Source organism: Pelobates fuscus, chromosome 12 (genome assembly GCF_036172605.1).
Source record: "Pelobates fuscus isolate aPelFus1 chromosome 12, aPelFus1.pri, whole genome shotgun sequence".
Lineage (NCBI taxonomy): Eukaryota > Metazoa > Chordata > Amphibia > Anura > Pelobatidae > Pelobates > Pelobates fuscus.
In genome coordinates, this window is record NC_086328.1 from 32,319,020 (window position 1) to 32,340,422 (window position 21,403).

The 21,403-nt window shown below is 42.3% G+C and overlaps 1 protein-coding gene across 1 annotated transcript; it reads right to left on the reverse strand.

The window, feature by feature from the left end:
* Nucleotides 1–9,126: 9,126 nt before the first annotated feature.
* On the reverse strand, nt 9,127–20,812 carry PDCD2L (programmed cell death 2 like). The gene is made up of 8 exons (XM_063438721.1): nt 20,696–20,812; nt 19,365–19,537; nt 18,306–18,469; nt 16,706–16,778; nt 15,933–16,264; nt 14,804–14,917; nt 11,649–11,794; nt 9,127–9,662 (listed from the first exon to the last, which is right to left on the reverse strand). Exons 2-8 carry the CDS (start codon nt 19,467–19,469, stop codon nt 9,532–9,534), a joined length of 1,065 nt encoding a protein of 354 aa, XP_063294791.1. The 5' UTR covers nt 19,470–19,537; nt 20,696–20,812; the 3' UTR covers nt 9,127–9,531.
* Between the last annotated feature and the right edge of the window lie 591 nt (nt 20,813–21,403).

The window sequence follows — 21,403 nt, forward strand, 5'->3', positions numbered from 1 at the left end:
CTAATGTCACCAAAATACAGCAAGTTCTGAGCCCCGGACAATAGTGCAGGCTCCTTATATAGGCACATAACTCCTCCCATATTAAGCTCCACCCACACATTCTCTTGACCAATCAATACAAATAAGAATTAACTTCCTGCTTGACCGCATGGCCTGTCCAGCACAATGGAGGAGGGGAATACTACATCCTGTATTCTTGCACATGCTCCGTACACTACTGATCGTATCTTGCCTCGTGCAACCAACTGATCGATACGTCAGCATATGCACGTACACATGCCACGTGGTAATCTATGGGTGCTGCAGTTGCTTTGCAGTGTTCTATTTGCCCATATGTGGGCTGTTATATTGTATGTGTTCGTGAGTAGTTTGTGGTATTGTGTATAATACCCAGGAATGTGGTTTGTGTATTGGGGATGCTTGTGGAATTGTGTTGTGGATGATATGTCACATTGTGTTTTTGGCGGTGTGTGTATGTGTGGGGCTATTTGTAGTTTTGCATGTGATGCTGCTTTTAAGGGTTGTGTGCATGAATGTGAATTGTCAGTGTTGCTGTGTTTGTGGGGACTGTGTGTGTGTTTGTTTGTGGGCTGTTTGTGTTATTTGTATGACGAGGAGGCTACTTCTGCAGCTCTGTGTTTATCTAGCAGTGTGGATGGCTTCCCTGGGGTCCAGTGGGCCAGGTAGAGGTCAAGCTGGCCAGGTAGAGGTCAAGGGCAGCGCTGCTCTACTCCAGTGCGGATTCTCATTCACAAGTTCTGGGAGGAAGTGATATAACATCACTTCCTCTAAATCCTGATGAGTTAATTAAGGACTGTCCATCATCTGCAATCACTGCTCGGTTTGCACTAGCAGATATCTCAAGGCCCATTGGACCCCTGATAGTTCAAAGTCTGTTCGGTTCTGACCGCTTTGAGTGCCGCGCAAAGGTACCTAGAGTACCATAGGTTCCTGACCCCTGATCTATACACTAAGCATCTAAACAACTTTAAAGGGACACTATAGTCACCAAAACAACTTTAGCTTAATTAAGCAGTTTTGAGGTATAGATCACGTGACTTACACAGCCTTCCTAAACACTTCCCGTAAAGAGTCATCTAATGTTTACACTTCCATTATTGCAAATTCTGATTAATTTAGAATTCCTTATCTCCTGCTCTGTTAATAGCTTGCTAGAACTTGCAGAAGTCTATTGTATGCAATTCAAGTTCAATTCACAAGTTACTTTTAGTAACTTAACATCTGATTTTTCATGCAGGCTGAATGAGCCACAGCCAGGGGAGGCTGCGTTGACAGAAACAAAAATGATTTAACTCTTAAGTGGCAGTAAATTGATCTATGCACAAAAACAACTTTATTAAGCTAAAGTTGTTTTGGTGACTACAGTGTCCATTTACCTTAAGAAAGCAGTTTTAGAGTATCTTTTTAATGGGTTACTCCAAAGATCATAACCACTGCAGCCTGCTGTAGTGATCATGATGCCAGACGCACCCCAGCCTGTTTTCCTGGTAATTGAGTTAACAGTTTAGTAATAGTTTGCCCTCTTACCTGGCTCCTGGAAACCCATCCAGATACCATTAATTGGATTGAACTCTAGTCCCGGGCTGGCTAAAGACACACTATGATGCTGCTGAAGGGAGGAGTTACACCTCTGGCAGCCAAGGGGTTAAACTCTGTGTCACAGAAACTCACGTGCCACAGTCTGCTGGAGAGGCATGACAGCTAGCCTCCTGCCCACAGACCATGGGCCCGGTCACAGACTTTAAAATGATGTATAGGATATGGGGTTACATTGTGTTAATGTTGTTATTTTGTAAAATGTTGAGCTGGATGAAAGCTATTGTGTTAATTGTATTACGTAAAAGCTGTTGTGCAGTTAGTTTGTGCTGAAACCAGACTCCCAGGCCACTTATGTATGACTTCTCACGCCTTACAGAGTAGCTCTGCTGGGGGTCCCAGCTTCAAAGAGGAATTTTTTTTTTTTTTTTTTTTGTAAATTCTTTATTTTGTTGTGCTTAGGTTTCAAACAGGCACTTTGCTGCCATTTCAGTGGTAACAAGCTTATACATATGTATACAGATAATGTTAAACGAAATAAAACATGGCATAAGGTTAAAAGCACATTTTCAGATAAGGCGTAACAGGAATGGGTAACAGTGAAAATTAGTCACAGTGGGGTTGGTCTAGCTGTGTGTAGTAGTCAGTTAAGTAGTCTGTGTTATGCGTTGTAGTCTACTATGGGACTAGCTGTTTGTGGAATGGCTTGCATGCTGGGCAGTCTGTGTGGGTTACAGGCCCTACAGTAGCTTCTGTCAGCAGTGTAAGAAATGAGATAGATTCTAGCGTGTTAGGGCTTGGATGGTGTCGTGGTGGTGTGCACTGCCTCGGCATGGGGACAAGACACCCCTGACCATGGGGGGGGTGGTGGAGGGGGGGAGGGGGTTGTGTTTGTTGGACTATGTGTCCAGTTGGGTGCTTTTAAGGCAACCAGTCTTAGTGGTAGTATAACTCAAGTAGCGTCAGCGGAGTAATCTGTCCTACAGGTAACGATATAGTAACTTAAAATAAAAGGCTTAATAAACATAATAAAACATAAAGTCCATCGTAATTAAATCTTGTGTTTTATCAACCGGTTAGTGTTCATGTGCCCAGTGCCCCCAGTTCACTTGTTCCCGGGGTATCAGGAGATGCGGTCATGCGTTCTGTGCGTTCTCCTTGGCGTTTCGGGGTCTGGTGCTGCGAGCCGAGGGTTTTCAAAAATTTGGAGGCTTCCTCAGGCGATGAGAGGACGTGTGTTGTCCCTGCGCGGGTGACTTCCATAGACCCTCCTGCTCCCCACTTGTAGGCTATGCCTGCGGCACGTAGCTGTGTTGCTGTTGGGCCGTATGATTTGCGCCACAGTAGTGTGGCCCTAGATAAGTCCTGATAGAAGGTTAGCTCTGTGTCTTCAAAGGGCAGTGGCGTTCGGTCTTTAAGCGCTGCCATAATATGGAGCTTGTCCTGAATCGTGACGCACCTTAAGATGACGTCTCGTGCTGCCGGTGTTTTCAGGTGAGTGTATGTCGGGAGCCGGTAGATGCAGTCTATGGCGATTTTCTTTGCAGCTGCGTGGGGGAGTATGCTGGCTAGAAGACGCCTTACGTAATGAGGCAGTTCTTCTGCAGTGATTGCGTTTGGAATTCCCCTGATTTTGATGTGCATTCTCCTTTGCCTGTCTTCTATGGTCGCCATTTTAAGTGCCATAAGTTTTTGGTGATGCTGTATAGTGAGGACTTGTTCATCAAGTGTTGTCAGGTGTGTTTTAACCTTCCCTACTTCTTGCTCTGTGGTAGCTACCCTATCTGTAACCAGTTGTACCTCTGTCTTGAGGAGGGCAGTGTCAGCTGCTAAAAGCTTGTGGATGTCAGCAAGCAGGAGTTTAAGGTCCCCCTTAGTGGCTGGTGCTGCATCTTCAGGGGATTCAGGCTGCTGTACCTGCGCTGGCCGTGTGGCCTGGGGGGTCTCCTGTCCCCTCCGCTCCTGGTGGTGAGCGTGAGCTGGCTCCTGGTCTCCGCCCGCAGGCATGGGAGCGGGGCGCGGTGGCGCCGGGCGTTGCAGCAGCGCGCCGATATCCCCTCCATCAGGTGCTGGTTTTTGGGATCTGCGTCCCATTGCAGGTATGAGCGCTGGTGTATCAGTGGGTGAGGGGGGGGGTGGTGGAGGTCCTACCCTCTCTGCTCGCGGCCGGAACAAAAATTCCTCCAGGTCCCGGATCACCGGCGAGGTGTAGGCCCCGATTTTGCGTTTCCGCTTGGGGAGCTTGTGGGGCTGCAAAAAAGGCATCTGCCGGTGCCTCTTGCCTTGCTGGTTCCGATTATGTGGGTTGTGGGGCTGGATGGGTGCCCGTTTCGCGGATTTTGCCTGGATTAAGTTGTAGGTTCGGGAGAGATGAGAAATGGCGTCTGGTGCCGTGTGCTAGCAGGCTCCGCCCCCTCAAAGAGGAATTTAGGTTGTAAGATCTGACATCCCATACAATCAAATTAACCTCTTTTGAAATTGACAATACCACCTGTACCAGGCACGAACATAACTTTTGTTTTACCGAACCGATCTCAGCGCTTTTTGTATATGTTGTGCGCTCAGATCAGGGCTATTTGAGAACATCAATTATGTGGGGTTCCAATGCTGTTGTCCTGTATTTTGTGATATGTAAAAATTGTATGTAAGTTTTCCTGTTTGAGAGATAATTGGATTAGCTTAATTGAAGCTCAATTATCTCTCAAACACAATGGCTTGTGGGAAGGAAACCCCTGTGATTTTGTATTAGAAACACCATGCTAAGGGCACTGCCTAAGATGCCCAGTGGCCTAATAAAGTCAGTTTTGCTTCTTTTACCCAATACGACTGGTTGAGTCCATTATATTGGGGAAACTCTACACAACAGGAATAACAGTAACAGTTCTCTTGTTTTACCCAATACCACTGGTCTTGCCCACTATATTGGGGAATCTTACAATGTTCCAGAGGGTTAGAATCACTGTATGCTGTAGCTGAATCCAGGACCAGCGGAGGATTAGAGAAGCGGCGACCAAGGGACACTAAGAGACCCTGCAACCCATGACACTCTGTATGTGCAGCATTGCACAGTGAAGCAGGCCACGTACAGACTCTAGGCTTGGAGTAATCTTAATTTGATGTAGAAAATTAAGAAGTTTTCATTAAGCTCTCTCTCTTCAAACTAGCTGATATAATTCACTGTATTCACTATAACCTGAATGTAAACCATACTCCATTTAACAGGTTCCTGCTAATTTCAATTAGATTTCACTGCTGCGGTGAGATTCATCTATAGCTGACTGAACTGGATTGCAGCCAAATTGCAGCTGAATTTCCCTGGTACAAGGAAAAATTTAAATAAAGAAGCAGCTATGGTCATGTTTGGATTTGCCAAATATATATTTTGAAATACATTTTTATTCTGCCACGTGATAATTTAATTCACACTTTATTCGCAGAGAGAGAACATTAGAGAAGCTCTCTCTGAACCATAAGACGACATCTACAGCTAAATCCGGCCCAGGCTAAGGGGACCGTAATATCTGGGGGATCATTTAGGGTTAGAATATGGTCATTGGGTAAATAAAGTTGGTTTTGGCATTAGGATTGCTTAGGGTTAGGGAGTTTAACAGTTAGGTGCAGTTCCCATATGCCTCGTTTCCACTAAGCGAATCGGTTCAGTTCGCTATTTTGAGTGCTTCAATTATGAAAGTGGCCCATACAACCGAACCATACCACACCATTCAGGGTCCTGCTTCAGATGTAGAGCCATAGGAAATGGTACGGTTAGGGTGGAGCTGCTATACAATCCATTGATTGGTGGACAGGAAGAGCATTTTTTCTAAACCCCGCATGGCCCCGGAAGGTCTGACTTGCAGTGGAAACGCTCACCAGAATGGGCTGGACCATTCTAAACCTTCCAAACTGTACCGAACCGATCCGCTCAGTTGAACGAGGCTATAGTCTCCATCAGAGAAATTGGTTTGGATCAAACAAATGAATACAATTCAGTTACAATTCACTCTTTGAGGAATGCTGACTCATGATACTTTATAGAAGTGTAATAGATGTGCAGATTTAGTTACTAACAAATTTGTGAACTCATTCACAAAAAGCAAACACCAAAAACCATTTGCGTGCCTTACAGCAGTTTAATAAGACTCTAGATTGACTTCAGAGTTTAAATTACAATTTTTTTTTTCTTTCTTTTAAGGCCTGGAAAGCTTTGGGCCTCATTCGTCAAATAGATGAATTTAATAAATTAAGGCACATTCCATGCACCATAATAACTACACCATGGTATCGTGGTTATGGAGCCAGGAGTCTCAAAGAAAAGATAGTGTTTAAAACTGCTGCCTAAGTCCACCTCTAGTGGCTTTCACTTGGACAGCCACTAGAAGGACTTCCTGGTGTCTTCTCTGCATGATCTATGCTATGGTAACAAAGGGAAAGCTAGGAAGAAGTTAGCATCTAAAATCTACCTTCTTCATAGCTTTCTCTTTGTTACCATAACTCTGTAGGGTTTGAGAGAGAACACAATCCCTTAAAGTGTGCTGCCCTTTAAAATCATCCTGTGTGGTTTGTGTTAGCGCTGATCCTTGGTCTTTTACTTATGACCTATGTTAAGCATTTCCACATGCTGCATGGAGAGATGCACGGATTCAACTTATCTTTACGAGGAGATGCTGATTGATGCGCATGCACACTAGCCTCCCCATGCTTCCATTGGGAAGCATTGGATTGGCAATGATCATCAGAATGGATCATCTCAGGCAAGGATGTGGGGGGCTGGTAGCACAGAGGCCAGCACACCACAGGATATAAGGTGAGATAAGCTTTTTTTTTTTATATATAAACTTATGCAAGGGAAGGGGTCCCAATAATGGTGAGGAAAACACTATAGCATTAGGAATACAGGTTTCCTCTATATATAAATTATACTGTCCAATGTGGAGAGGCAGTAAAATGGTTAATGAAAGTGAGTAAGTAGCATTATCATGCTGGTATTCATGGTGCTTGCGCAAAAGGGATTTCCGGCAATCTTACCCACACCTCATCGCTGACAAATGTATAAAACTAGCAGCAGAAGAGTGGCATGTACTGCAGTTCTCAAATAGTGGCTCCTGTTTAGCTGAGATAGCTGATCTGCTGTAATAAAAGTGGTTTGAAGCAACAACAGCTTAACTAGGATGTGTAAGCCAGATAAGCTCACAGAACAGACCTAAAGAACAAATGAAATTCTACCCTTGAACCAGATGTAAAGAGACACTCCAACCTTTTAATAGTGGGTCTAGTCAGGGATAGGCAACCTTCGGCACTCCAGATGTTTTGGACTACATCTCCCATAATGCTCTTACACTAATAATGCTGGCAAAGCATCATGGGAGGTGTAGTCCAAAACATCTGGAGTGCCGAAGGCTGCCTGGTCTAGTACTATGAAGCTATCCCTGCATTCTTATTTATTTTTTTTGTTTCCCTGTCATTTTCTATATTGTTGGTAAATCTCTAGCACCCAAACTGTAACACCTACCTACACAGCTTGCCCATTCAGCTGTCCAAATACGGTAAAAACCTAGACTAATTCCCCAGGTAAGGATTACAGGTTATCATGGGGCCTGGACAGTCTCTTTAATTGAACTTTCTACATACTGTACATGTGGGTGTGTAACATCTTCACCTTGGCTGCAGAGCCAAAACAAACAGCCTTTTCCGGTCACAGTTTATAGGGCTGAGTAAGACAAACTAAACCTTTATTAACTCCATGAGAACCAATGCCTGTCTGTGCCATGCCACCAATTACAAACTTATTTAGCTGCTACAGGACTGTTGGTAAATCACCAGGACATTTCAAAACACACGCAAGAGCTTTTACACCCAATCTACAATAGTGTGTAATCTTTATTGGCACTGAAGGGTTAAAGTGACTTGCATTAGTCCTGGGAAGGAAGTCTATACACCCCCACTCTTTTCATTAAATATATCCATGGCTTAAAGGAACACTCCAAGCACAATAACCACTACAGCTTGCTTTATTGGTTATGGTACCAGGTGGTGCCATGGTTGCAAGTAATCAAAACATTTTAGAACAGTTTGGCTTCTTATTTGGGATTTGCCAGTCTTGGCAATGATGGAGAGTAGAAAATGGAGTTAATGGAAACTTCCTGAGTTTAGAAATACCCAATGTTAACATGTTCTTAGCTTTTTTGGGTAAGTTATAGGGCTATAAGTACAAGTAGGACTTTGCTGTTTCAAAATATATATTTTTAAAATGTATTAATAGTGACATTGTAACACTGTTATCACACCTCACATGTACATTTTTTTTTTTTTAAGTAGACAACCCAGGGTATTCAATATGGGGTATGGCCAGTCTTTAGTAGCCATTTAGTCACAAACACTGGCCAAAGATAGCATTTATATTTATTTGTCTGTTAAAAATGCAAAAAACAATAATGAACGCTAACTTTGGCCAGTGTTTGTGACTAAGTGGCTACTAAAAAAGACTAAACATACCACATTTGCAATACCTTGGGTTGTCTTTTGCAAATGGTATGCCATCATGGGGGTAATTCTCATTCCTGGGCTACCATAGCTCTCAAATGCAACATAACCAATCTGGCAAATTTCAACATGATAAAACTGATAATTAAACCTTATATTTGACCCTGTAACTTTCAAAAACACTTTAAAACCTGTACATGGGGGGTACTGTTATACTCAGACTTCACTGAACACAAATATTAGGGTTTCAAAACAGTAAAACGTATCCCAACAATTATATCATCAGTGAAAGTGCTGTTTGTGTGTGAAAAATGAAAAAAACAACTTTCACTGACAATATCATCTCTGTGATATGTTTTACTGTTTTGAAACACTAATTTGTGTTAAGCGAAGTTGCCCGAGTAAAACAGTATCCCCCATGTACAGGTTTTAGGGCGTCATGGAAAGTTACAGGGTTAAATATAGTGCTAGCAAATTAAATTCCCTAGACTTTCGAACTGGGTTGTCAGGCAGGTCCCTCAAATTGCAATCAATAAAATTACTTAATTATGTAAAAATATTACATAAATATGCACATAGAATTTAACTATATATACACATATTGATCTATTTGAAGTCTACTTGTATATATATATATATATATATATATTTTTTTTTTTATATAAATTATTTAATAAACTTTTTATTTTACAGATGCAGGGAGACTGCCTGTCAGTTCAGGCAGTCCCCCTGCAGGCAGCTCTATGGACGCCTATTGCGGCCATGTGATCACTCTTTTAGAGCGATCACATGGCCCGCAGGCACCTAATTTGCCAAGGGGGGGGCTGTCTGGGTTGTCAGACAGTCCTCCCAAACGGAGAGTAACACCGATCGCCGGCGGGGGAACGGCGGAGATGGGGTAAGTAATCTATTTGGTCCTTAAGGACCGTTTTTGACGGACATACGTCTGCGGTCCTTAAGGGGTTAAAAATGTGGTTCAATTGTACCTTTAGCTCATATTAATAAATACATTATGCAGCGATTGCAATTTGAGAGCGACAGACAGAATCCACCAAAGGTAATTTAATTCATATAGCAGCAGGAAAATGGCAGCCATGAAGTGTGTCGAAATATGGCCAAAACTATGTCCATAAGTCCTACATGATCCAGTGGTATCGAAAATGTATTGTAGCACGTTCTGGCATTGAAAAGGTGTCAAGCACGGAGATCGAAAAAAAAAGGCCATGTGGTGTATTGGCTTATTTTGTGAGTTAAAAGGTGAAAACTACAAACTGAAGATTTCACCTGTCGTAAATTTTATACAGTCCATTTCTGAGCAAATCTAAAATATTTCTGTAAATTAGGTCCGCACATGTCCTGATTCATGTCCCATATATTGTGGGCTTTTTAAGATGGGCCCCATATTGTTTTGGCTTCTAGAACATTTTCCAGTTACATAAATCTTCCACAAATATGGATACAGTGCTTGTTCGATGCATCGGGTCCATCCCATTTCTACTTAAAGTACTGCTGATCAGGATCTTCCTGCACAAAGCAGTATTCCTGCACTGGGCTCCTGTCATCTGCTGTCCAACAGCTCCTCTCGCAGCTGAACACTAGAACTGTCCCGAACTCCAGGATCAAATCTAAAAGGAAAAGATGTAGATGATTCCCACAATCTGAAACAATGCATTATCACAGGCATAGCTTGGCCTCCGATAAACCAGTGTGAGGCTTCGTGCCAACATAAACATCACTTAAGTGGTACCAATGGAAGTTTAATGTACTTGTATAACTTAAAGGGGTGCTCCAGGCATTTACATAGATCAGCTGCAATGAGTAGTTTAGGTTTCGAATAAATAAATACTCTAAGCACCAAAACAACTTTAGCTTAATTAAGCAGTTTTAGTCTACATCATTACTATACAGTCCAACTGCCATTTAGTCTGTTTATGTAACCATAGCCACAATTCTCCTGCCTTTAAGTCACAGAACCTACATGGAAAAGATTAAGTTTGAATCAGATGTAACAGCACAGTGTGTTTCCTTTTAGAAGTTTTTATCTCATGCTCTGTTAATATAACTTTAATCACTTAGAGGAGGCTTCTGCAGACTCTTAACAGACTATTCACAGAGTAGGAGATAAGGAATTCTAAATGTAAGACTGTGCAATAAAGAACATTTAAACATTAGATGTCTCTTTACAGGAAAGATGTAAGGAGGATGTGTAAGTCACATGCAGGGGAGATGTGGCTAGCGCTGCATAAACAAAGTGATTTAAAGGGACACTCCAGACACCTAAAGCACTCTAGCTTGCTGAAGAGTGTGTCCTATTTTTTTCATTTTCCAAAAAGTACATATTTCAATAGACAATTACAGTTTACAAATTACAGCCCCTGGCAGCAATTGCTCAGAGCACCTGCCTTGCAAAGACTTCTCATTGAGCTGCATTGGGAAGTGTGTGATTGGACAGCCACACAAAATCTGGGCTGGGTTAGACAGAGAGGGCTTGCAAAGGCAGCAGCTAGGAGAACTGCAGGTTTTAAAAGTAGTTTTACATCTACCCCAAGGAAGAAAATGTATAATTAAATGCAGGCAAGTTTAAATTTCTGGTATATCTACTAAACCGTGATTTGTATTAATTTGTATTTGAATGTCCCTATATCATCTAAATGAAAGTGAATTATGCAGTTACACTGCAGGGGCATAATCTATAGATCAAAACAACTTGATTAAGTTTACGTTGCTTTGGTGATTATGGTGTCCCTGCAAAACAGAAATAAAAGTGATTTAACTCTTTAATAGAGAATTGAGCAGTGAAACTTCATATGCATGATCTATAAGCGAAAACTGCCTAATTAAGCAAAAGTGGTTTTGGTGACTAGTGTAATTTTTCTATATAATCTTTTCAAATGAATAATCTACAGATATCACCATTACAGGGACACTATGGGCACCCAGACCAGTTAATCTTATTTAAGTGATCTCGGTGCCATACCCCCCTCATTTTAACACTGCAGTGTAAAACATTGCTGTTCTACAGGAACATAGCAGGTGATAAATGGCTCTAGTGGCTGTCACTCTGATAGCCACTAGAGGCGCTTCCTCCCAAATAGAGTAAAACTTGGCTATTTCTATCATATTGGCACAGCACAGCATTCTGCCAAGCATGTGCTCTAGGCTCCCAATGCTTTCCTATGGGAAAGCAATAGATTGGCTGAGATCATCAATCTCGATGATCTCAGCCAAGTATGTAGAGTGGAATGCCAGACATCAGCACTGAGAGGGAGAAAAGAAGTAAAAATGCATGTCACCTCCATATAAGGGGAGGCCACGGACAAGGCACTATGCTGTTCGGAATACACATTGCTATAGTGTTCCTTTAATGTCTATTCTTGTAAATAAATTATTTGAAAAGTTTTTCCTGACGGATTGGGATCATATAAAAAGCTTATCCAAAATATTAAATCGAGGCCTGAGTGATCATCAATGGGCCTGATTTAATTTATGTGGGTTCTAGATTGTCACCATCTACATTTTACGTTTTCCGCTACAATGAGAGAATGGTACAGGGCTAATGGTTGATTATGAACAGACCTCAGGTGGAACGTAACCAGGTGATAAAGTCTTACCTGGACTAACACTTTGCAGCATACTGACTAGAGCTGGCATCAGCTGGAACTCAAACACTCTATGCCCCCCACACCGTGTACATGGAGGGGCCTGGAAGCCATCTTCTGTGGGGCTTATAAACAAAGGGGTTCCGTTCCATGAATACCTGTAAGGATACACAAAAGAGTTACATAGACCTATAAAGAAAAAATATAGATCTTCCATGAAATGTAACCAGCCTTGATACATGCTTTATTATAGGAAGAAAAAGTAGATAAAAAGTATTAATTGTATAATGTGAAATAGTAACAGTCAAAGTGTGTCCAGTCACAGTCCAGGCAATGGAAGACTATCTGAAATCTCAACTATGACTGGACACTTTGCCAATTTAGATCCCAAGAAGTTCTAAAGGCTGGCAGAGTACTGTGGCATTTGTATTTCTACAACTGGAGTTCTACCTTTTGTCCAGCCCTGGTTTAGGTCAACATATCTAGGCAATGAAAGAAGCCACATATTGCCTATGGTTTTTTTTTTTTAAAAAGGGTTTATTTTATCTCTATCCCTGGTGACCGGAATCTTCAATTGTTGTAACGTTAGAACATTCCTTTTCTGTTACTTGCTTCTAAACCCCAACCATGAGGATAATCTCCTTGCAAATCCAATGCTTCTCATAGACAAGCTTTGGGATAGAGGGCACGTGCATGTCAATCCGCTCATCCGCAAGAAATAAAATTAATGACGTTATATGAGAAGACTTCACTTCTGCTATGACAAAGCAAGTACTGAAGGCAACTCTCCAACTCAACGAAGCTTATTAATGTGCCAATTTCTCTTGAAATCAGTACTTTTATAAAATAAAACAAAGGGAATATGCCCTTAAACCCTAAAGTACTTGAGCAAGCAACATTCGATATATCTGTCTTTTGACGACCTTTAAATTTGATTTCCATTGTTGAACTGCATTCTTTAATCCCTACTCATCAGTAAGAATAGTTTTACTAATGAAGAAAAAAAAATTACTTAAAACGAACACTATAGGGTCAGGAACACAAACATGTATTCCTGACCCTATAGTGCTAAACCCACCATTAAGTTGGCTTGCCCCTCCATGCCCCCTTAAAAGCTTTAAAATTCACCCTATTTCCAGCGCCGCGCAGGTCCGTTAACAACAGCCCCGCCCCCTTGGTGACATCATCAGAATTGACAATTTTTAGCCAATCCAATGCTTTCCCATGGGGAAAGCATTGGATTGGCTAAAATCGACAATAGGCAGGGCCAAACACAGTTTTGGCCAATCAGCACCTCCTCATAGAGATGCATTGAATCCAGCGTCCCCATGCAGAGCGTGGTGACGCTGAACGGCAGAGCTGCCTACTGTGCAGCACTGAGCGAGGAAGCATCTCCAGTTGCCATCTGAGGAGTGAAAAAGCAGTTGTGGCGAAAGTAACCTCTCCCCAGGCTCCTGAAGAAGCCTGCTTGCCAGCCTCCTGCCTCAAGACCATGGGCCATGCGAAAAGACTCATAAAAGACTGTGTTCGTGCCATTTCTCCATGATGTTCGGGAATCGAAAAATCGCACGAACTATGGACCACCCGGGAGCTGGTTAAGCCCTATCATCACATCATAACGATTCTTACCGCAGTGTTCTAATTGTTCGTCTGCGTGGCCGCCATTCGTATTAACAACCATGAGGTGGCGGCCATCTTATTACCCGCAAATGCAGTCAGCGGTGTTTGGGCGTCGAGCTCATGGAACTAAAAACGGACACTGAAACTCCTGAACACCGCTGAACAAACATAATCGCCTGCATTCGGTTCTATACAACCTGGAGGGCAGTGTTCGGTGGAATCATTCCCATGAATGAGGTGAAAAGGCTACACGCTGTAATTATATGTTATGTTTGGTGTTTTATGCACTTTTATACTCCCGAAAGAGACCGAACGTTAGCACGGATTTCATGGAGTTGTTTTGAGCATAGGACCATTGTGCGGTCGGTCAAATAATTGACTTCCATGAAAAAAACGAACCCCTGAATCGATCTGGGTGATTTTTGGATATGTTGGTCACCCGTATCGGGGCTATCCGAGAATGTAACTTTTGTGGGGTTTCTATGGATTTTGGGGGTACTTTTGGGATGTTTGTAAATTGTATGGTTTTTGTGCTTCTCAGATAATTATCTCTCAGACACAAAGGATCATAGGAGGGATTTCCCTGTATTCTTATATTGGAAACCCCTTGTATGGGCTATTGCATAAAAAGCTGTGTGACACCCTGAATAAAACAGATGGCTCCCAGCATTAAGCTACTGCTATATCACTTGCTCTTTTTTTGGCTATACAGCGATACTCTCTTGGATGAGCTGTCACCCAACTATATGGGAAATTCATATCTGGATCTGGATCCAGGGTCAACTATATGGGAAATTCATTTCTGGATCCAGGTGTTTGGTCCATGGTGGGAAGGGACGGTGAGACCTCAGCCAAGCTGCGGCAGCTAAGGGTGCTACAGTGGTTATGGTGTCCGGTGCAATGCTTATGGTATTCGAGCACTAGGAAGCGTGATTAGTGGAGGTACCCAGTTGGGGTGCCAGGCGGTCCGCCACTACAGTGTTTGCATTAAAATGCATGAAGGCAATGACTATCGCACCAGAACAACTAGATTAAGCTATAGTTCTGGTGACTATAGTGTCCCTTTAAGCAAAAATATAAAAAAAGCAGGTTACGTGGAAAGCAGGTTACGTTCAGGTAAGTAAATAATTCATGTATACATGGTCTTGGTATACATGCAGATAACATGTATATTTACCAGGCGGTTGCTTCTACTACCAAGATGGGTATTGGAATGAATGAGGAGGCAAGGTGCACCTGCAGCTCCCTGAATTAGGCATGAAACATCCCAGACTGTCTGCTAATCATTATGGTATGTGGCATTCTTTGAGGATGGGAGGCTGCACTGATCTCTGAGGTACCACATTTTTATTTATGACCGTGACACACCAGTATAGCATGAAACAGTGGAAAATAAGACAACATTCACATATATACTTTTTCTAGCACAATGTAGTGTTGGCCCCTGAAAGTGATACTGACTTTTCTTTTTTATCCCAAACACTTGCACTTTACATGGTGGAACAAGCACTCTGTACAGAAATGTTACAGCAAAAATTGTAAATGACCTGATAATTTGTTGTCTGCAAGGGGCAATCTTCTTCATGAACTTGTAGAATACAATGTCCTGACTCCGCAAGTTATGTTTCTCATATTTTTCACTCTCTCCTTTTCCTGTACAGCTGTGAGAGTGTAACAAATAAAATAAAATAAAAACACAATTAGTTAGCATTTTTGTAATGCTAAACATAGTAATATGTACCATGAACAAACCTATTAAAAACCAGGGTTCACCAGAGGAAACAAGGTAAAAATGAAGATTAATGTCAGACTCTTTCCCACCACTTGGACATGAATTTTCAATGGTGGAAATGTCAGGGGCACCTCATTCGAAAGAATATTCTGAAGTTGTTATTCTCTTTCCTAGTTTTTCTAAGAGGGTGGCATATGAGTATTTTTGCCTCTATAAACAGAGAAGGCATTATCCTGCATGGAAAAGAAGACTTACAAATAACCTTGGCATGTAAGACATGCTTGGGTATCATCTGTACTCTTAAAGGGGCACTATAGGGTCAGGAACACAAACATGTATTCCTGACCCTATAGGGTTAATATCACCATCTAGCCACCCTGAGCAACCCTCATGCCTCCCTAAATATAGTAAAATCCTACTTGTATTCAAGTCTGCAGCAGCTTACTTTGTCCCTTTTTCCTTTAGACCTGCCCACTGCCTGCTGACATCATCAGAAGTGGAGGCCTGATCCAATCACAATGCTTCCCCATAGGATTGGCTGAGACTGACGAGGAGGCAGATCAGGGGCAGATCCAGCACAATTCAAACACAGCCCTGGCCAATCAGCATCTCCTCATAGAGATGAACTGAATCAATGAATCCCTATGATGAAAGTTCAGTGTCTGCATGCTGAGGGAGGAGATACTGAATGTTTGGATGAATTTTAGGCAGCCATGACCCAGGAAGGATCTCTAACAGCCATCTGAGGAGTGGCCAGTGAAGTTATCGCTAGGCTGTAATGTAAACACTGCATTTCTCTGAAAAGACAGTGTTTACAGCAAAAAGTTTGAAGGTAATGATTCTACTCACCAGAACAAATTCAATAAGCTGTAGTTGTTCTGGTGACTATACGGTCCCTTTACGTATGTACTTAGTATGGTAACAGGAGGATTCAGAATTCTCACCTCTCCTGCTCTTCCTGAGGAAGACCTTCTCTTTTCTCATATTCCCGAAGGAGGCGCTGAGCATGTTTTAAATCCAAGTCGGAGCCACACTCTTCTTCATCTGCTACTGCAATGTAGTGAGAGCAAAACACAGAGTCCTCATGATGTTTTTTGCCCAACCTCTCTGATAAGGAGAGGTTCTGGAGCTGTGAAGTACAGTCTGCTTCTTGGGGCATCACAGGGCAATGTTTTGTGTTGGATACCGTGGTTGGCACAGGAAATTTCTCTACAGGGTTGTCATCTACTCCCCAATTATCTGCATCATCACACCAGTCTGTGGCTGCCAGATTTTCCTGATGTCGAAACATAAGATAAAATTAAAGAAGCTGGTTGTTTTTATAAAACAGCCTGGACATTTTTCACGTTAAGATCTATTTTACACCTCTGCCATGGCTAATCAAGGAGAACCCTGTGATTCGTTAGCTGAAATGAGAAAGCACTAACTATTTTTTTTTTTTTGTTTGTTTTAGTTTTAGCAACAAATTCCAAATAAAAGCAAAAAATGTTTTTACCCCACATTTTTGTGTTAGACATATTGTTATGGAGCAAGGTTTGTAATACCAAAGTGTAGAATAACCTATGTGGTTTATTCACTAAAAAGTAAAAAGAAAGCACATTTTCAAAATTCAGACCAACGTGTCCAAGGTATGACTATATCAAGTTGGCAATTTCTCCAAAATCTTAGTACAGTTCACAGTTTATTTAAAAAAAAAAAAAAGAAACTCATGGTTTACCTGCAGGAACGAGGCTCCTTCACCAGACGGTGGTGCAGATACTTCTGTGCTCTGCGATCGTAAAGCCACCCAACTATAATGGAAATTCAGAAAGAAAACACAAAAAAAGTCAGAACTAGAAGGGAATAAGACGAATTAACATGGTATATGGAATTGACACCCAGCAGAGGTGGGTTATGGATAATCCTATAAAGGAATTTAACTACATTCTAGACTTATCTGGAAAAAAAATCTATTGTCACTTTCTAAATTCCAGTAGGTTTCTATCCAAGTGTACTAATTATACTGCAAGACAATATGCGTCAGGTCAACTGCACCAAAATAACGGAATTTCAAGTTTTACGCCAAAATACCTGAACTGAATACGTAGTTGACCGCATGAGACATTTCCAATTCAACAAGTTTGGCCTAAATTTGAAGTTCACTTTGAATTCCCAATATTTCACATGATAAACAATAACACTGCCAGTATTAAGTTGAGATAAACTGCCATAGGTAGGTCTGAGAATACCAGTAACCCAAGGCTCGACAAATCCTAGATCGGCATGGTGACCCAGAAATTTGTCCTGGCACCTGGGATTTGTGAGCCTGTTCAGCCCCAGATTGACCGGCTGCCTGAGAGCGGTGGCGGGTGGCCGGTTTATGGAGGAGCTGAGGGATGGAGGCAGGCAGACGGGCTCATGGAGAGCTGAGTGAAGCATGCTGGCGGGCGGCTTACTGAGCTTTCATCTCTTTGCTCTTCTCCCTCACATGCCAACCAGTGATGCTGGGGTCATATTATGCATCACTAAACAGTGCGAGAGGGAGCAGAGCAGAGATATGACAGCAGCCCCACTGGACCCCAAGGAAACTGATCCACTCCAGCTCTCCCAAAAGTAGGGAGGCTGGGTGGACACTTTAAAACAAAACAAATATTCTGTGAGTGTTGCAATATCAGTGTCTGTCTGTGTGTGAGCCTGCCTGTCTGTGAGTATGTGTGTCTGTCTGTGAGTATGTGTGTTTCTGTCATGTTTAGTGACCTGCCTTCCTCTAATCACATGGAAGAGGTGTTTTACTCACTTTTTTCCTGCGCCATGCTGGTGACGCCACAGCTGGCCCCACCTCCATTGCTGAGATCATTAATCTTGACAATCTCAGCCAATTTAATACTTTCCCATAGGAAAGCATTGGGAGACTTGTGCATGCGCAGCAAAGCACCACACTGCGCCAATCAACTTCTCATAGAGATGCATTGAATCAATGCATCCCTACAGGGGAGGGGGGGGGGGAGCATTAATGTAGGGGTTGACCCAGGAAGCACCTTTAGAGGCCGTCTGAGTGCCTGTCACTAGGTGTTACTAGGCAGCAATGTAAATACTACCTTTTGTTTAAAAAGGCAGTGTTTACAATGAAAAGCGTGCAGGGACAGGATATAGACCTCAGAACAATTACAGTAAGCTGTAATGGTTCTGGTGACTATATTGTCCCTTCATGAATTGTATTTTTGACGGTTAAAAACCTGGCTTCTAACTTTTTTAGCTGGCTTCTAAATTCAAAGAAAATGTTTCCAGCCCTGCAGTAAGCACCCCCATCAGCCAGTATTGATTGCATTAGTAGTTACCTTTCATGCTTCCCCCAGCACTGCTTTCTGCAGCAAGCAAATACATGGATGACACGATGATAGACTGAAGCTTCAAGGGGGCAATACAACTGCGTAACGAGGCAGAGGGCAGCAGAACACAGTGGGCATGATGGGAAGGTCAGCGTTACTTGTGAAGGAACATCCTGCCAAAAAGAGATACATATTTAAGTGGATCTGATAACCTCAACATTTTTTTCCTCGTAAAAATTGCTTATATTTAAAAGAAAAAATATTTAGATAGTATAATTGCTAGTAGATTATTTTAACGGAGAGAGTTTATTTTTTTTCCCCGTTTTAAGCAAATGCTGCAATTCTGCATAGAAATTCTCACTTCTCCATACTAAAGAGGCAAATGCAGACTGGCTTCCAGTAGTGGGGAGCAATACATTTATAATGAGAAACAATCACGAGAGTCATCTGATTCATATGCCCCCTTTAAAGGAACACTGTAGTCATCTAAACCACTTTGTCTCATTGAAGTGGTCTGGGTGCAGTGTCCCTGTCGCCTTACTCCTGCAATGTCAATCATTACATCCACCTCTAGTGCCTGTCAGTATGCCAGCCTCTAGAGACGCTTCCTCAGCACTAAACAAGTAAAACTGAGTCACTGCTTTCCCATTGGTAATTTTGAAAGCATGCGTGGCACTTGCTTGGCATGTAGAAGAGCATTGGATTGGGCATCAGTGGAGGCGGCCATGCCTTCTCTGTCATGTCATGAGAGGTGAGCAGTGCCGAGGAAAAAAGTAAGTTGACTATTTTTAAAATGCTGGTGCATCAGAGGGGGGACCTGAAACACAGTAGAGACAGGGACTTGTATTCCCAATGCTATAGTATTTCTTTTAGGATTTAAAAAAAACCTGCAAAGAAAAATGTGATTATTTGTCAAAAGTTATTAAGAGGGTGGGAGTATTCCTTTAAGAACACGACATGTTTGAGAGAAAGAACAAAACAAAAACGACAGGAGTTATTCAGTAGTATTAGTAGTTTAGTAGCAAATTTTAGTTTAAATACACAGTATGTTTACCACTGTGACCTTACCGGAAGACCACCTATTTTACTGATGTCCGAAGAGGAAGTGTGACATTCTAGAGGTGCATCTTTAAAGCCGAGAAGAACGCTCTGTCCAGAGGTGCACTGCGCCATTAAACCAAGTGAAAACCAGAGAAGAGGCTCACAAATACAGGTACGTGTTCTGGACGAGGAGTCGTGTCCTACAAAAAGACATATAAATTGATCAGTGGGGCGAAAAGTGAAGGATTGCGAGTCATACATGGTATAAAACTTTGTATACTTGTCAGATTATAAGCATACAATCTACACGGTTTTGAAGTGGTCATGGTACCTGAAGTCTGTATGTGAATCACTTCGCTATGAAACACGAACAGACAGTAATTAACACTTCAGCTTAATGATCCTTGGCAGTGTCGTTAGCCAGCCTGGAACAAATTGAACAAAATTTGCATCTGACACCAGCATGAACACGCCAAGTAGCCAATAGCGGCGCCCTCTCTCCCTTTGTGTCCTTTTTTCAGTACACCCTCCCTGACCTCCTTCCCTATCCAGAAAGTGAAGTGACTTAACTGGAGGAAGGTCAGGCTGGGGGAGAACTTGGTAACAGCGCTGGAAAAAAATATATAACTTTATACATTTGCTTAATTTTTGGGGGGGTGCAGTGGCGGACCACCCAAGAGGGGGTTACCTACATCCAAAATCAGTATTTTATGAAAAAAATTGTTTTGATTGGAATAACCCTTCAGGGTAATATGGCACCATAACCACTAGAAATCCCTGTAGTGGATATGGTGATAAGAGTTCCCTCAGTAACGTTGCTACTTAAGTTGTTAGGGTGACTGTAGTGTCCCTTTAAGTAGAACTATGCTTTTTGTAAGTGGTTCACTAGATACAATGTTCCTTGTAACCAGGCAAGAAGTATCAAGATTGAAACATTGTGTTCTGTACTCAGAATAAAATACTACAGTGGGCACCTGCTCCTAATAAAATACACTAAAATCAGACAAAAGCATTTAGTGCAAATTAATTCAAAATCCACAATATCTATACAGAGAGATTGTAAAGAAATAATATACAATGTAAATGTTCTAATGATTTTCTGACATATAATGTAACCTGTCTCTCAGCACTATTTTACTGTGAGCTAAGTGGACCTGCAGTTTGTATTAATAAAACCATGGCTGAGGGAGTGCCATTGCTACATCAATCTGCCTAGCATTCAACGGTCCAGCTTTTAAAGGACTAGAGCTCCCATTATGCTTAGCCAGCCTAGAGCTTGTCTGAGCATCACTGTGACCCTGGTCCAGGCCTGATTTATATTAATCATGGAAGATGCTGAGTGTGATGGGAGTGTTTACCTGAGGCTGGCTCTCCCCTGTCAGCTCACAGTGCAGTGTAACATGCACAGGCCTAGTTACACGTGCTCACACTGCAGCAAGCCTAACAAACCTGAGACATTCTAACCTGCTGCCCTGTGTCACCCTCCACCAGAGACAGGCCGACCAATCAGATCGCACGGAGCTGACCAATGGCTGAGAACATGCAGATTACTTCCTCATGATGTCACAGCCTGTCAGTCACACTAGGAGGGCGGGGCTTCTAATTAACCCTGTCTCTCCTGGAATGTACTCATAAGTGCTGACATGGGAATAGATCTTCTATCACTGTGAATCTATTTCATATCATGAGCTCATATGTCATGTTTAACCCTGTCATTCCACAGACCATGCCATTCTCTGCTATATCCTATTATCCCATGCGCTGTCATTCCATATCACACCCCATTATCCCATGCTATGTCATTCCATATCACACCCCATTATCCCATGCGCTGTCATTCCATATCACACCCCATTATCCCATGCGCTGCCATTCCATATCACACCCCATTATCCCATGCGCTATGTCATTCCATATCACACCCCATTATCCCATGTGCTATGTCATTCCATATCACACCTCATTATCCCATGCGCTATGTCATTCCATATCACACCTCATTATCCCATGTGCTATGTCATTCCTTATCACACCCCATTATCCCATGTGCTATGTCATTCCATATC

What these genes read in the sequence shown, in the direction of transcription:
- PDCD2L (XM_063438721.1), bottom strand. Translation starts at nt 19,469, where the DNA reads ATGGCGCAGTGCACCTCTGGACAGAGCGTTCTTCTCGGCTTTAAAGAT. An exon ending in GTAAAATAGGTGGTCTTCCG is followed by an intron (nt 18,470 to 19,364) that starts GTAAGGTCACAG and finishes TCTTTTTGGCAG; the next exon opens with GATGTTCCTTCACAAGTAAC. An exon ending in AAGGAGCCTCGTTCCTGCAG is followed by an intron (nt 16,265 to 16,705) that starts GTAAACCATGAG and finishes TTTCGACATCAG; the next exon opens with GAAAATCTGGCAGCCACAGA.